This window comes from Akebia trifoliata, chromosome 10, assembly GCF_017979445.1.
Source record: "Akebia trifoliata isolate Shusen 1 chromosome 10, ASM1797944v1, whole genome shotgun sequence".
NCBI classification, from domain to species: domain Eukaryota; kingdom Viridiplantae; phylum Streptophyta; class Magnoliopsida; order Ranunculales; family Lardizabalaceae; genus Akebia; species Akebia trifoliata.
In genome coordinates this window covers 339,843-357,851 of record NC_141384.1, presented here as the reverse complement: position 1 = coordinate 357,851, position 18,009 = coordinate 339,843, and the positions used below count along the sequence as shown (strand labels likewise).

The 18,009-nt window shown below is 37.4% G+C and overlaps 1 protein-coding gene across 1 annotated transcript; it reads right to left on the bottom strand.

Moving 5' to 3' along the window:
* Positions 1–961: 961 nt before the first annotated feature.
* On the bottom strand, positions 962–17,048 carry LOC147392533 (transcriptional corepressor LEUNIG-like). The gene is given in 19 exon segments (XM_086455763.1): positions 962–1,446; positions 1,940–2,146; positions 2,282–2,398; positions 2,538–2,693; positions 4,422–4,571; positions 4,689–4,798; positions 4,958–5,069; positions 6,622–6,864; positions 7,003–7,191; positions 7,334–7,657; positions 12,154–12,203; positions 12,459–12,534; positions 12,608–12,701; positions 13,018–13,079; positions 13,202–13,540; positions 13,858–13,925; positions 13,928–13,966; positions 14,051–14,148; positions 16,856–17,048. Coding segments are annotated over 19 exon segments (2,610 nt in total). The 5' UTR covers positions 16,888–17,048; the 3' UTR covers positions 962–1,302.
* Between the last annotated feature and the right edge of the window lie 961 nt (positions 17,049–18,009).

The following is an 18,009-nucleotide window of genomic DNA, read 5'->3' as shown; positions in this document are numbered from 1 at the left end:
CAACCTATGTCGATTCGGTTCCTTTTGGCCCCCAAACCGAACCAAGTTGCAACCGTAGAGCTGACATGATAGTATGCATAGAACCATAGATGCTTGTTGAATATTCAAGGAAAATCTAGGGAGTTAATAAGAAAGAGTCTTAATACTTAAGAAATTTAAATTTTTCCGAAAAGAAGTGTATTTTATCAGATAAAAATCCCCCTTTGTTAAGAGAAGGATTGATTTCATTTTTGAAATGAGAGACTCTCTCCCTCTCAAATATATAGGTGAGGTTAGTCCCGACTTTGAAGCCGCCAGTCCGCTTCAAATTTCAAAAAAACCCTCTCAAATACATAGGTGAGGTTAGTCCCGACTTTGAAGCGGCCAGTCCACTTCAAATTTCAAAAGAACCCTTTTCATTAAAAGACACGTGGTATTTATTTATTATTTATTTCACGCCCTTTCATTTTCATCAAAATTTTAAATACCTCTTTTCAAATGCCACGTAGAATCCAATGGAGAGGGTTCCTTCAAAAGTTTGAAGGAGACTGCCCGCTTCTTAAATAAAATAAATTCCCATATGGGTAGTCGAAGTGTACTGCTCATTGATGCAAAATCAACCATCTACATTAAAGCAAGATGAGAAGAGCAGCAAATTTGATGTCCGGCGATGACAATAATTTTTTTTTCATTGTACCACAATTTTGGGGCTATATCTTTGACTGAATATATAAATCAAAAATCAACTTGATTGGTGATCTTATAGGTCTCTGAATAAAAATCACCCCCCCCCCCCCCCCAAAAAAAAAAAAAGGCTCAAATTTAGTAGCTACTTGTTAGACAGACAGGATACCCTGTTCAGGTATCTCGATTGAAATACCCATAAATGGTATTTTCCGTATAAATAGTATTCTTGCTTATTTCGATGATCCCCGATACAGAAGAAACAGTTCGGGAATTACTAAATATGGCACTATAGAGGTGGATTCAATCGTCAATAAAGCATTGTACATATGTAAACTTTACGCAGAGAGTATTCATTATGAAGTACATGCAAATATTTGCAAGTCTTGACAAAGAAAAAGAGAGAGAGAGTTCCTGATCGATTCTACTAGTAACGGTTAGTATCTGATGCAACTAAGAACTGAATTTTAGATGGATGGATGGGATAGAAAGCAAGCATATGGACACGATGATAAAGTAGTAATCAATCCTTTTCACCTGCTACAGCCACCAGAATCAAAACAATGAAGAACCACTACAGAAAAATATGTTAGAAGAGTAGTCAGTTTTAGCCATTTATATGGTAACCTGACACAAGAATCACTTCCAAAGCTTGACGCATTTGTCATGACTAGCTGAAGCTACCAAACCCATAACATTCGACACTGCCAAGGAAGCGATCAGTCCTTCGTGTGCAGAGAGAGTCATTGTCTTGTTCTCACTCATGTTCCAAAGTTCCAGAGACTGTAGAAACACCCATAATTCCGTGCAATTAATTAGTAAATCCTAAAATAATTCTATGAAACAGATATCTCCTTGTCTTTTTTTTTTTTTTAAGAAAAATAAAAAGCTTGAGGAGCCGATAAAGAAGCAAGAGAACATTTGCAGTGCCTATCAAAAAAAACAAAAACCCAAGTACACTCTGAGTTGGTATCACTAGTACTAGTTTCTACTACATTTAAGCAAATGGAACAAAATCATCATCTATGACTTATCTAAATTATTAATCAACGACCAGAGGTCAATATTCGTGTCCCAGCACAGTAGTAAAATATCTTGTTTAAGTTGCATGAGCTACACGACATTCTAGTAACAATCAAAATATCCTACAACCACTACGCCTTATATAACTATTACGGATAATAAGTCAACAAAAATTGGGGAAAAGATGAATAACCAAAAGGGTATGGTGGCACTAAAAAAAACTACATGAAATGATAAATCAGGAGTGACTTGCCTGGTAACAGCCGATGACCAACAAAGATGGATATGTGGGATGGAAAACACAAGAGTGGAATTTGTTGCCATTACAACTCAACTCGTGAATGCACTCCCCTTCACTCCCTGAACCAAATGTCCAAACTCTGACAGAGTCCTCACTCACGGATGCCAAAAGATCACCTGTAGGATCCCAGCACACAGAATGGACCGGTTTTGTATGTCCCTATAGTTACAAACCAATGCCCAAAAACAAACAAGATCAGTTCTCCTAAATGAGAAAAAAAAAAAAAAAAACAGAAGGCCTAAAAAGAATACAAGATACATTCACCGAGTCATCACTCATCAGCTAAGAACTAACCTGTAATGAATGTCGGCAAGCTTGGGTCTCAACATCTAGTATGGAAATGATATTATCAGCAGCAGCCGCAAGATACCTACCCAGACGAGGTTGAAATCTCATCTGGGTCATGCCACCCTGCATTAGATGAACAAAATATTACACAGTTACAAAATGAGAACACTCAAAGTCTTTATTGGGAATAAAGAATGTTACAACAAGAGGCTTTTAAATATAAGATTTAGAAATCAAAAGCCCAAGCTCAAAATATCCATACCTTGAATACTCTAGAACAGCTACCATTGTTGACACTCCAGTACCGTATCTCGCTGTCACCATCACATGAACAGAGTAGATCGTCTTTATTTGGGTGGAAGTCTAGCGACATAACAGATGCAGAATGTCCCGTAAAAGTGCGAAGAGAGTAGCCTGGCTGCACATTAGAATCATCTATCTACTCAGGAGAATATACAGTATGTTTGGGATAGCACAACTACAGAACCAAAATGCAGCTTCACTAGATCATGTGTTCATAGAACATAAATGTAGCTTTGCTTGACCATGGGTTCATTAACATAAAGAAGGTTGGATTTTGAAGCATTTCAAGTCACAAGTCCAGATTGAAGAGGTTGGCATTGGGCTGATAACTGGACTAAAAACTTTCTTTCTCTTAACATGAATCCTAATCCTTCATTTCATTTGGTCCATGTTATGGCTTTTCCCATAGAAAAGGCAAGTCGCCGCTCCGTAGCAGTGGAAAATAGGCAAAGTATCATGGCTTTTTTAGGTGCTCGTCATGGCAAGGGTATATTTACTATTTAGTTGTGGGGCCCACAAAAATTGCATGGTGGAGCCCACGTGCCCAGATAGGCGTAGTCATCAAGTTGTCATTCCAAACAGGTTGTTTGAAGATGAGGTCAATGCAGTTGACTGTTCATGAATCGGAGTTGTGTGGCCAAATAAATGACCAAGTATGAATGGCCTCAAATATTTTTTTATTTCCTTTCCCTACCAAAGAAAGGGTTGACATCCTTTTTAAGGAGGGGTTTTTGTCCAACCACTCCTAACAACCCAAGGCCAACTTGCTATAATTCCTAGAGGGGATCATCACGAGCTCCAAATGGAATAGGAATGCCATAAAGGATAGTTCCTAGGCCAAGATACTGGCCCTAAGGCTCTGTTGGTCACTAAATTACCAGCTTGAGTAATCATACACTGAGCCATTAGCCTAGGTAAGTTTTGTCTATGAATTCCAATGGACAGATTGGCTATCAAAGGACATCATGAATCAGGCATGTCTTTTCTTGGGAAGCTTGGTGCTCCTAGACCAACTTATCATCCTCAAGTGGCACAATAGTACAACATTGGAGTGACATTGTGCGAGTATGCCAAGTGCTCTACGTGTGCAATAGGATATCGTCGGTTGCCTTCTTCTATACTTCTTCTATATCTGTAGGTGTGAGGCACCTTAAATACTGTCTATGAACTACGTATGAGAATTGAGACGGCATAATTCCAAGTAGCAAAATCCTTAGAAGGTTTGGGCTTGAGTTGACCCAGTTTGATTAATGGGCTCAAAGGCCCTCATATGTGAGTTTCTTTGACTCTTAACAATTGGTGATGCCAGTGCTAGGATTGCATTTATAAATTTCTGATGCAACCAAACACTTGGTGATATATTGCATGTTGTGGCTCCAAGCAGGTGGTTGTCTACTAGCCATGTTTGGACTGTTGGCTCCTAGGGCAATATGCACAAGGCCTGCCAGGCTAGCCAGTTCCATATATTTTTCTGCCTGGACCAAATGTCATATATATTCTTCAAGATAATAATTGAGTACTGAATTGACCGAGTTGTTGCTGAACATTGTAGTTATGAATGGGGTTCCTAATTTGTTTCAAATTTGATGGTTGACATACTGATAGGTTCTTGTTGCCTTTGAGCATGCCAGTTTGGATGACATTGGATGGTTAGTGACATTGGCTCAAGGCGCAGTTACAGTAGTTCTATTCTTTATGCTACTTACTGTTGAAACTATTATGGCCATGATGACTGAGTGCTTGATCATGGAGAAGAAAAAAAGTATTTCCTAAATAGAACGTTATCAAAAACCAAAATTTCCAGCAATGAATCAACAAAAATGAAATAGCATTTTCAACTAACATTGTCAGCATCCCAAACCCTGACAGTTCCGTCAAAAGATGATGTGGCTAGACGTGGCATGCTTGGACTGAAACGAACATCAGTAATCAGAGAAGAATGTTCTTCCAGTGAAGTTTTCTGATTTACGGAATCTGTGTGCCATAATACAGCCTGCATTGCAAAAAATTTAGCACATAGGTGCATATTATTCTTTTAGAAATGAAAAGCATAAATTTGAAACATTATAAAATTCCCCTCACAATAGGTATATCTGACAATCACCCGCACCTTTTTATCATGCCCACCAGTAGCAAGCAATTTTCCATCCGATGAGAAATGGCAACAAATAACTTTACTAGTGCTTGCTTTGAAAAAACCGACCTCATTAAATGTGAACCCTGATATTAGAAAACAATGGGTATACTCTGAGAAAATTACATAGCAAAAAAGAATAGAATCCTCAATCAAATGTGAATCCCACTACTAACTGAGTCATATTTTTCTCAGAAAAATTCATAGTAGAAATGCTCATGACAATAGAAGGGAATTAATTGCACCTTTGCTGGCATCCATACCGCGGCCAACTATATCTCTAGGGTCATTATCATCATGAGATAAGAACGAGTCAACATTATCATCCAGAGGCCCATCAATATCTTTATCATCCCACTGCCAAAATGCAGTAAAACATTTTGCAAAAATTTCCTCTTTCAGAACATACTTTTTTTTTATAAGTGTAATATATTGAAAAAGAAAGACAACAAAGTACAAGGAGGCCGAGGAAGCCTCTAAAAGAGCAACAAAACAAAGGAAAGTTAATGCATCAATGATTAAATAAAGAGTTCCATCTAAAAACAAAATCATCAAAAGTAATCCCCGTGAACTCTATATTATGTTTCAACCAGAGATACAACAAGCCCAAGATCTCCAAGAAACTTCTGTGAGAACTTCTCTTCTTACTATTGAAAACCCTGTTATTTCTTTCATTCCACACCCCCCAAACAATAGCCGAAGGAAGAATAGCCCAAAAGAATCTTTTTCTGGAAGAGAAAGCATTACTGGTCCACCCTTCTAACAACGAGAACTTAAGAGGAAAGACCCATTGAATACGGAAAAGACCAAGGAAATTAGACTAAATTTGATTAGAATATGAGCAGTGAATTAAAATGTGGTCGACAGACTCCCCATCCTTCAAGTAAAAAAGGCAACAATTAGGCGTGATCCAACCCCGAGCAATCAAATTGTCCATCATAAGAATTTTCCCAAGGAAAGCCAACCAAACAAAAAAGGAGATTTTAGCGGGGACAAAATTGCATCAAATGATGGACCCCGGGAAGGATCGCTCGGCAAAAGGATTGAGCCACTTATGGAACGATCTGACAAAGAATCTCAAGTTTTTAGCCCTCGTCCATTCCCACCTGTCCTGTTCACTTTCATCGAGAAGACACGAATGCAAGAGATCAAGGAAAAATGTCACCTTTATTAGTTCCCAATCATTAAAGTTTCTCCTGAATCCCAAATCCCAAGTAGAGATAGAATCGTTGCAAATCAAACACTGTTAAATGGAACAATTCTTCTTCAGAAAACAGGCGTACAAAGACGGAAATTTAGCTGCTAGAGGCGATGTGCCACACCAACTATCTTCCCAGAATCTGATCTTGTTACCTATGCACGCTTTGAACCTAATCCCTTTCTCAAATTCCTCACTCACTTGCAAAATCCTCTTCCAAGTACTACACCCATACGAGCCTTTAGCCTCCCCACTATACCAGCCTAGCCACTTTTCCCCGTACTTGGCCGTAATGACCCTTCTCCACAAGCTAACCCTTTCCTCCCCAAACCTCCAAAGTCATTTCCCTAAAAATGCTCTATTAGCTAATCTAAGACCCTAATCCCCAACCCCCCATTTTTCTTGGGCATGCAGATAACTTCCATCTAACTAGGTGATACTTCCTCTTACCATTCTTATCATTCTACAAAAAATTCTTCATAATCCTTTCCAATATGATTTCGACGAACCTAGAGAGCGTGAACAAGGATAGAAAGTAAACCGGGATACTCATCAACGTACTTTTTATCAAGGTTACTTTCTCTCCTTTAGACAGATAACTAGCCTTCCACATACTCAAACTTTTCTCCAATCTCTCAATCATCCCTTCCCAAATTTTGATACTATTGATGCTATATAAAACAAAATACAAGAAGATAAAAAAATGCTTACCAGGTGATTTGATGGTGATGTAAGAGTTCCAGCTCCATCAGAGCCAAACATCATCAAGGGCTTTGATGAACTATTACTGTGTGGCAATGTAGGCATAGAGATCTCCCCTGGGGTATGAGTTGAGGGTGTTGAGGGTGCAGAGCTTGGGGATGGTCCAGCTGTGTTTGCAGTTCCTGAACTGTTGGCAGGACCTGAAGATGATACAGGCTGCTTCCGCTTTCGGCCACCCTGATTTTTTGAAGCCTTGAAATTCATTAAGGAAATATAGTTAGGAACCGAACCATAATTCATAAAATGAAAATTATGGTCAAAGTCTCGATCAGGAAAATAATAATAATAATAATCGTTGCATACAAAAAGGTGAGAAACTAAAAGACAGACCTGATCATTTCCTCGAAAGGAGTTTGACATGCTACCATCTCCGGTGATGCTGCCAGCACCACCCCCAAGTTTTTCCTGCTGATGGAGTTGGTGGTTTGAAGTCTGTGACTGCTGACTCGAAAGTGCATGCTGTTCAAGCTGTTGCTGTTGTTGATTGTTGTTCTGTTGCTGTAACTGGGCTATTTTCTACTATTACATAAACAAGTAATGTAAAGAAGCTAGAGAGCCATATGACAGGATGATAAAATAAAAAACAAAAATAGTAAAACATAAAACTATGATGAAAAGAAAAACTATGACTGCAGAGAGAAGCATGGTGACTAAAGAGCACCTTCATTATCATATCGGTATCCCCACGAGGCAAACCAGGGCAAGCAGCTTGCATTGAAGAAGCAACATTAGGAATTACATCACCAACAGAATTCGATTGAGCATCCTTAGCCAGACCCATATTCCGATTGTTAAGAAGCATTCTCAATCTTCTGCTGCTGTCAATATCACCAGCAGATGGGGACATCAAATTTTGTTGTGCCTGAAGCAGGAGTTGCTGCTGCTGCTGTGGAGTCAGATACTGAAGCTGATGCTGAAAGGGCTGAGAGGAATGTGTATTTGACTTTTGCTGCTGAAGAAACCCCGACCGAAGCTGCTCGAGTCCCTATTAAAGGATAAAAAAAGTAGATGAATGCCATCTCAGCCTCCTTTTCTTTAATCAATAAATTTTTACTTGTCAAAAAAAAAGTACAAGAATATGCAAATCAGTAATTCAATAGAGCACATGTACAGGCAGCACTGCATGTGTAATGACCTGAAATCCTAAAATGTATCTCGAGGAAAGAATTTTAGATCCGTGCATTGATTTAAAAGTTATCAAATCCTCGAGTTTCACATTAGATATTTTTCCAATAGGTAAACGACACCTTAGAGACGTAATTTGAGGAAACCGATCATACCATTAGATTCGTGTCGAAAAATCATCCGAAATAGAGTATAAGTTTGTCCAATTCGGCATTCGGGAAAAACAATTCCCAAAATGACAAGTATGTCCCAACTTAAGTGATATAAATATCTAAATTCTATTAGAAAAATCAGATTTTTCTTATTCTCCTCTCCAAACAAATCTCAACCCTTTTCCTTCAATATTTGAAACTCAGATCTACACTAAACGAGAACGATCCGAGCTTAGGCGCAAGAAGGAAAGTTGTTCCTCTCGCCGAGGGTTACGCGTGGACGCAAAGAAATCCGATTTTCGCCGGAAGAAAATTTTGGAGATTGGCCGGAGGCGATTTTAAAGTTCGTTCAACCGTTGAAATTAGCTTGAGGTAGGTTGCCTTCCCTTCTACCTTCTAGTTATGCTATAATTCCATAGAAAATCCATATGATTGTTGATAAATCGATTATTTCATTAAGTTTATACATATTTGAATAATTTGAATCATGTTTGCATGCTTATTTATGATTGGTTTTAATTCATTTGACGTAATATAATCATTTTATAGTTAATATGATATTTGGATCGATTTTGGTTGAGTTTCAACGAAAAATAACGAAAAATCAGCAATTCGGAAAAGTATCCGAATGTTGAGTTTGGTTCTAATTTGTTTTGTGTTGCTTCCATATAGTGTGTATACCTATTTCCTACATTTATTTCATTAAAAACAATTAAGTATTACTTTAAGTTCTTTAATATATAAATAAATAGTTCGTTTTCAATTTCGACTTTGAAAAATCATTTTTTAACACTTGTTAAATTTTCATAGATTTTCAGCTTTTATGTCTTATAGTTTTATCTTTGTTTTCAAGTCTCTCGACTCAACCAAAACCATCGAATGGAATTGGTTGATGCTTTATGGATTTCGAATTACTTTAAAAGTAAAAATTACCTTAATAGATATGTAGGAAATTAGATGATAGATTGATCGATTTAATTGATGGATGGATAGAGAGAACGTATGTTCTCGACTGATTGATGGGACAGTGCCTCCAGTTCTACGTAGTGACCATGCCACGTAAAACGTGATAGATAGATAGAGGGATGAGATAGTTGATGGATGGAAATGACAGATAACTGTCACTGGAAGGCACTACCAGACTTTGTTTGTATTTTCGATTAAAAAGAAATGATATATTATATACAAAATAAATTATTTTGTTTACCAGTAAAGGTTTGTAGAAAACCCATAAAGAGTGACGCGTTGCTGTGTGTCCGGAAGCGGCGAGTCAATCTAGGATAACACTAGATGTCATATGCTCTTCGGTAGTATGGGATACCTTAGAGCATATTACAGCTTATGAAATCCGGGAATTTCTCCTACTTATTTCCTGGGGAACGTTGCGTGTAAAGGCGGTCTCTGTATAGTGTAGAGCTAGGCGGGGTTCACATGCATTGCCTCTTGATAGGCTTCGACGCGAGGGGTCTCCTGGGCTAGTTAGTGATCACTATTAGTCTGTAGTCGTCAAACGGTCGACCTCACCGTTAGTTGAACTCAGTATTGGGTTCTTGGTCAACGGCCAGTCTGAGCCGGATAAATGGTCATCCAACCGTGGTATGCTAGACCGGCCACAAAATCAGATTATAACGATGGGATTCCACATCGGAGGTTAAGTTTGGAATATCGTATTGCCATAGCCGAGGCGGTTATATCGGCGTGTTCCTCTGCTCTCTTATCGATTACACCGCCGTGTTTTTATTATGTATTTTTTTCTTATTTTGTAATGATTGATAGATGTTTTCATTTAAAAGATGCATATGTTACTTTAAATGATTGAAAATGATAGGTTGAAATTATTTAACTGTTTATTGAATATGCTTAGACATTTATCGTATGTTACATTATGAAAAACTTACATTATTTAATTGTTCTGATGATTACTCGTGAATGTATGACTCGTTGTTAGAACGGCGTTCATCCTGCTGAGTAACATTCCCCTGTTACTCACCCTATCCTTCCCCTTTCAGATTATTCAACTTTTGAAGAACCGTTCTTTGAGGAGTCTTTTGAGGAAGTCCTCGAGGAGGATCAGATTGATGTCTTGCCGCCGCCATGTCTTTGAGGACTAGTAGAGGATCTTAGCGGTTTTTGGTTGTAGATAAGAAACATGGTAGTTTAGAAATTTTTGTAACCTGATGAATTATGAGATTAAAGATCTTGACTTATATCAGTGTTTGTCGATTTCTTCTGTTTACTCTAGACTCTCGTATAGATGTTAGTTAAATGTTTATTCCGCTGCGTGTATTTTCTTTTCATAAGTATTATTATTTATGAATGTTCTGTTAGGTTGTGTGATTGATTACCTCATACCTCGAGATTCTAACCGATGAATCATAGGGATTCGTGTTGGGATTTCGGGGCGTGACAGCATGAGCCTGCTAGATTATTAGGATATTTAAAGATCAGTCTCATCAATCAACGCTTGGACCCTTTGTGATACTTTCTTGGGATAGACCGATAGAGGTAGCTAGATATAATTGATGCAAAATTCTTTCTCATAGGAAGTAATATGCTCTCAGCATTCTTTGAGATACTAATACCGTTGGGGTGAAGCCTAGTGGCATTCCTATGAAAGCCAAGCACAAGATCCAAAGAAATGACGGTGATTTTCTCGCTAGTGGAACTTTTTTTGAAGACTTTATATTTAGCTGGGATTCTCTTTGTGATTTGTAGGGGTTTTCTTGTTTAGCTTTGCCTTTTCCTAGTTTTGTTGTCCTGAATCGTTTGTAGCTGGGTGGCCTCCTTGGCCACCCTGTTTAGTATTTTCATTAATAAATTTTTCTTTACCTATTACTTTTCAACAAAAAAAAAATTCTTTACCTATGAAAAATAAAAATAAAAAATCCCAGGCCACATCAATACTAGGTTGTCCCCAAAAAAATATTAGTAGGGAGGATCTAGCCTATGTAGTAGGGGTGGCCATATTTTATGCAACCACCCAAGACTACAAGCTGTTTGTTGTATTCTTCATACCCATAAGGTTGCTCTAATCCCTTGTACTTTTCCTTGAGAGTTTTTGTTGCATTCAAGGATATATTGCCCAACCTGAAGGTGACCGGGCTCACTACTTGTTCTGCCTAAGCTTGTCCCCTACACACAGCCATGAAATCTGCAGTTGTCTTTCACCCAAATACAAGTAGAAGGGTGATCAAAATCACCTAAGGGCTATGACATTAAGCACAATCAAGTTAATTAGTATGATTAGAAGAAAACAAGACATCATGATAGGAAGGTATAGATGAAGAACTCGCAACACCAATACACCTACAAAACCAAGCCAACCTCCCCGAATGAATAACCACCCAAGTATTCATAGTGATAGTAATAAGTTTGCTAGAGTTGCAGCACCATAGCTCACCACAACACAAAAAAAAAAAAAAAAGGAAAAAAGCAAAGGTGGATGTTCCGCACAACAATAACAATACACCATTCCAAAGCATTCATTATGGCATACATGGTTTAAAGTTTTGTACCCTTTCAGAATGTTTCATCTGAAATCTCAGTTTGACCAAGACCAAAATGAAATATTGACCCGGAAACAATCGGATTGTCTCAGAATTTCTAGAAATGTTCAGGTCGAGACTGTCTCGGTTTTTCTCCTAACTGAAACATTGCCTCAAGACGAGATTTTAAACCTTGATGGCACATGCCATTGCAATGTATCCATATCCTTTGAGAACTTGTATGGTTGATGATTTTTTTCTCTCTGTTTTTTATATAACTGATTAGAATTTCATAGCCGGTCACAAGTCAAGATAAAGGAGGAAGGTTGCCATCCTATGTAAAAATATTGTCAAAATCTGTTCTTGTAGATCCAAACTCGAAATTTTTTGACTCATTTATAAAAAATGAGGGGCTGCATCATATCCATGGAGCATTGACAAGTGAGCGCCTCGTGACAAGAGTAATTCCAGAATATGATTCACGTAGCAGACCCTTATATTTAGGATAAGGCATAGAAGAAGAGTAGGACAATGAGATTCCTAATGTACTATGATGTCATCAAATTGTGCAATAATACATGATTTTTAATAAAATTGACTACGGCATAGAGAATAGCCTAATAAAAATAAAGCAACATCCAATTTCTGCAGTTAAATTTGGGAACATTGAAGGAAAGGCTAATAGCAACTAATTTGGGGGCTTCCCATAAAAGACTTACAGTGAGTGGCCAGCCTTTCAAAGTCAAATTGTTACCACCTTGATTTGATCCTGAAACAAAGTGACCTCATCATCAGCAACAAGTTTCCCAAACTGTTCTTAATCAACCAGGGTGGGGTTTTCAAATAACCCACTCAATTATTGATGATAATCCCCAGAGCTTCTGTATAAGGACCCAACAAATGAATGGACATCCTTACGCCAACCAATTTTGAAAGTCTGAAGTTCAATCAAAGGAAATGCAAAGCCAGAAAGAGAAGGAAAAAAAATCCAACTCAACAAAGATAAGACTCAAAAAATCCATACCAGCAACTCCAATCAACGATCCATCAGGACCAGCAGCTCTGGCATTCAATACCGGATTCATCTCGGTCTTTATGTCCTGTTTTCAGTATTTCAGTCACACCACCACACATTAAAAGGAAAGAAAAACTAATTGTTCCACCTTTAACAACCTGAACCTGTGTAGAACCCGGAAGTTGTTGGTTCCGAGCTTGCACTTGCTGAAGAGTTCCCGACATTCCACTGGCTGTACCATGCAAAACTTGCCTGAGGAAGACAATTCCATTGTTATCCAATTAAAAATATATGATGGCTATGACAAAAGCTAGTTTACCTAGACCACTATTTTCCTCCATTCAATTATATCTAATCTAAACCAAAGTATACTAATTATAATCATAATAATATTAGGGAAATACTATTGCCACACCAACTTTTACTTACAATGCACCAATCCTTTTGAAATTAAGCACATGTTTACATATGGATTGGTGTGTTATAAGTTAAAGTTGGTGTGCTAATAGTAGCTCTCTAATATTAATGATATCGAATTAAAACTTCATTGTAACGAATAGTACGATACCCAGAAGGTTGGCCAGATGCTGCAGCTGACTTCAACATTGAGGCGTGGTTTGGATCCAGAAGCTGGCAACATTTTCACCAAACCGTTGTTGAAATGGACATTTATGAGGAAGCTTAAAAAGGATGCATAAAGAGATAAGTGAAAAGAAGAAAAAATACTTAATAATGATTACAAGACTAAATACCTTCATAGCTCCATCATCCAAAGGGTCCCTTTGAAGTGGCAGCTTTAACCGTTCCTCATACATCTTAGTAGCCAAGGCGTTTGCAGTTCCGGGGTTCTGTCGCATAAGAGGATCACTGCCAACAAGTCCATTCGTAGGTCCATTTAAAAGGTGGGATCCCTCTCTTCGCTGCTGCTGCTGCTGTTGTGCATGCCTCTGCAACAAGAGCTGCTGCATGTGCATCTGTTGTTGTTGCTGCTGCTGCTGTTGTTGTTGTTGCTGCTGTTGTTGCTGCTGCTGCTGCTGTTGTTGTTGCTGCTGTTGGGGTTGCTGCTGTTCCCGTGCTTTGATTAATTGAGTCTGCTATTTCAAAAACATACTCCATAAATTCACATGGGCAGCCATATAGTAAAAAAAAAAAAAAACCAATATCTAGCACATGCCTTAGACCAAAAATAAGTGGGAATCACATCCTGAATTCCAAAGAGCATTCTGAAAGTATTCAGTCCCAAATACAGCTATTCTAACACATCACGGATTACACAAAAAGTAGACCTAAGTAAATGATATTAAGGCTACACCCAGTAAGAGCAAGAACTTTCAAGATGGATAATAATATGACTTGAGCAAAAATGTGTTGCAAGTAAATTAATGATAATCAAAGAGAAAAAAACCACCTCAATGTAAGATGCAGCAACTTCAGAATGCTTCTCATTTGTCCTAGCAATGAAGATATCCCAAAAACCGACCACCACTCGAAGAGGAAACCACCAGGAGCATCAATGGCTGGAAACCCATGCAATCTAAGAGAGTTAGAACATCAAAAGGTATCTGGGACCTGTTTTTTGTCAAAATCTCCGGAATACTTACCTACGGGGTCCATAGACACTTTTCCTTCAGCTTGAAATGCCTTTGCAGAAGCCTGTAAATTTCTTTTCACTAAATAATCATAAATATACACATCCAACCTGTTTTCCAACAATCCAAGAGTCAGAAAAAATGAACCTTTAGAGGGCACCAGAGGAAGAACAAGACCAACATAAAACCTGAGTACCACTAATACCAAAATGAGAATAAAGTTGGGACAATAGAATTCCAACAAGAAGTATTTCAAGATATTCTGTTTTTTTAGAGCCTATTGGGACTTAATTTTAAAGGGCAAAGGATCCACTTTTTTTTTTGTTGGTCCCACTAGCCGGATGTGAGGACTTGAGATCCATGAATTTTAAAGTAATATTGTAACTTATGTGTTGATGAAAATTCTACTTTCAAACTGACCCACTTCATTTTTTTTATGTTATTATTTATATTTGATAATGTCTCTCAGTCCCACGTTTGATATATGATACTAGTGTGAGGATCTTGTAATCTTCAACAATATATGTGACACCATGTCGGGATTGCTGTGGGCTGAATTGGGTTGTGGATTTGAGCTATAATGACCTTTTTATCAAAAGTCCTTAAATCTTCTCACGTAATTACATCTTCAGTCCTTTTTTCCATCCCTTGGTGGGGAACCACGTACACGCGAGTGTATTAGTTAGATAACAGACTACCCTATTAGTTGTGTGCAAAGGTTATATACCACCTGTCCCAAAAGTTTTAGACATCCATAATTCAATAATTCCAACTTTCCTGGCTTTAATACCTTGGAGAAAAAATAGCACTTAAGAGTGTAAAAAAACCATCCTCATTAAAAAAAATATATATAACACAACCCTAAAACTAGAACAATACAAATTTCCTCTATAGGATAAGTCTGAATGAAAAATAAATAAAATAAGATAATTCCAAAGAATTGGGACTCTTCATGAGAAGAAGTGAACCTAGGAGAAGTAAACGAGCTATTTGAACCTATCTTTCTTACCTACTTGGTGGAAGATGACCTAGAAACTTTTAGCAAGGCTATAGCCTCTATGAATGAATTAAAATTGACTCCATAATATGTAGTGAGACTTTTGAGTTAGTTGATCTACCTCCCGCTTGTCAGTCAATTGGCTATTGTTGTTTGCACGGATAGGGATGACCGAAGACTTTGGGATGGAACAAGAGACGGGGCTTACTCGGTAAGATCTATGTAAGTGGTAGGCTTACCTTCGATGAACTATACTTTCCCATCTTCTTTCGTTTGGGGTGTGAGGGTCCCTTCTAAGGTCTCAATTTTTGTGTGGCTAGTGGCGACGGAGAGAGTAACCACAATGGATCAGTTAATCAAGAAAGGTTTTCAAACTCCTAATTCTTGCTTGATGTGCTATAGAAATGGGGAGACAACAAATCATTTGTTCCTTCATTGTGTTACTGCCCAAGAAGTTTGGTCCCATTTCCTTGGCCTTTTGGTGTAGCAGGCTGCCTTCCAAGCTCTATCAAAGGGTTGGTTGAGTCTTGGTGTTCGTGGGATTACTCTTTCAAAGATTCAAAACAGGTTTTGTGGAATCTACTTCCATTTTCCATTTGTGAGGGCTTGTGGAAGGAGAGGAACAGGTGTACTTTTGAAGGTAAAGAGCTTCTGATGCAAGATCTTTTGTTGTCTACTATAGGGCTGATGTTTTTTTGGGGGAAAGTTTTCAAAGAGTTTACAGGGGTTTTCTTTGAGGATTTTGTTGTTAGGTGGGATTTGGTTTGTAACTTAGAGGCAGCTTGAGGGGCTTTCCTCGCTTCTTTTTTTATAAGTTTGTATTATGGGGCCATTTCGTCTCCTTTGTTTGGTTTTTAAATAACTAAAACTTCAACTTATCAAAAAAAAAAAAAGGCAAGTGGGTTAGTCTACCCACTTTAGGTTATAGAATTCATTTCGGGAGTTTTTTCTTCCTTTCGATAGATAAGGGGTTACTGGTTAACAAGGTGGAGTTGGGTTCAAAGGGGTTTGAACCTAGAATAGGGAACAATACTCCACAACTCTTACCAACTTAGCAAAGTCGGCATTTCATTTTAGAAGATATTCATACTCCCAACTGTTCTAGAAAGGTATGGAGACATGAAATGGATGTCGAAGTTAGTGATGCCCTCACTTGAAGAAACTCAACCCCAGATTTTGGCTGTTCGGTATAGGAGGCAACTCTATGAAAAGAGTTTCAACTCTCCGAAAAACTGAGAGTAACAACTCCCACGTAAATAGTCGAGAGATTTGTGTAGAATACTTAGCTGCTAAAAGTTGGCCATTCCGAAAGGGCTAAGACGTTGCAACTCATCACTTCCAAATTAACCATATGTTTGCCATCATTCTTTGTTCACAGATTTATGAAGCATGTTAAATTTATTTATAACAAACTGCAAATTTTTTAATTTTTTTTTTTAATTTAACAAGAAGAACACTTGCATCAACAGTAACCAAAACCCATCCCAATAAATGCCCTCAACCAAAACCCTACACTAAAATATTAACAATCCTTCAAGAAATACAAATTCTTCAACAAAGCCAAAAGTGAAGACTACCAAAAGAAGAAGAACAAAATGATATTGAGAACAAGACCTAAATCAAAAACCCAGGTGAAGAAATCAAACCAACAACAAGCACAGCTACCTAAAAACCAAACCGACTAAGAAAAAAGCACAAACCAACACAATTTGCATGAAAAATTAAAACTTCAATGGGGGAAAAGTAGAGAATCCAAATGAAAAAAGAGGATAAAAGAAGGCAAACTGAAGAAAATAAGAAAATAAAGAAGAAATACATACATTTTATCGGCTTCCCAGTTGGTCTGAGACATGGCTTCGAATCCAAAAGAATTAACGAAACCTGAAGGAGAAATATAAGAGAATCTCTCTCCCTCCCCTTCTCTGTCTCTCTATTTTTCACTCGGTGAGATTCTACGCATGTTCAGTTTCTGGTTCTTCTCATTACCTCGATCTTCCTTTTTAAGAAAGAGAAATTTACCAGCAGACCTATCTATTGTAATTTTATATAAATAAAAAAATACTTACTTTATTAAGTTTATTACTGAAAAAACCCTACTTTTTAAATTAGGTTGGCATGACTACCTTAGTAAGATTCTAAATCTTACTATGGGTCGTTGGGCACACAAGGATTATCAAATTGGCAATCCAGCACCATAGACTTTAAGATTTCATGGAAAAACTCAGGTTCAAAATAAGAAAAACATGAAAAGAAAAAACATATTTTTTGAACTTGATGAAAGGTGTTGAAAATATAAGATATCCAACTCTCAAAATTAAAATTCAAATTTAACAGCAAAAATTAAATCTTTGTTAGCATTCTCTTTTTTTCTATCTTAGAATTTTGTACCTAACCTTTCACATCATATCATTTTTTTGGATGCCACAATTTAATGCGCGTGGGATCCTCTCCAATGAATGATAGGTAACAAATTGACCGCATAAATTTGAATTTTATGACATGAGTCACCACTCTAAGATTTGTTGGGTAATAAACTTAATAAAATAAGATTTGGTGGATAACAAACTTAATAAAGTAAGATTCATCTAGAGTTGTTGGAAGAAGGGAGTTTTTTTTTTTTTATAATAAAAATGCAACAATTAGGTTTACCATATAAATCTCATTTTTAAGAAATAAATTACACCAATATTAAAAAAATTAATGGGTAATTTTACCATGCACCTCCAAGTTTTGGTGATTATTTGAGATTCCACACTTGCTTTCAAACTGAAAGATCATTATAAATGACCTAAATGCCTTCTCAAAAACCTCTTTTTACTAGAACTTCTATTGATACATTAACTATTTATTATAATATTGAAGTAATAAGGTTTCATTTGGTGATATAAAATCATCATTCTTTTGTTTCTAAGTGTTGATGGATTTTTCTTCTTGTGTGAGGGTATTTTGGACTTTTCCTTCTATTAGTTTATGA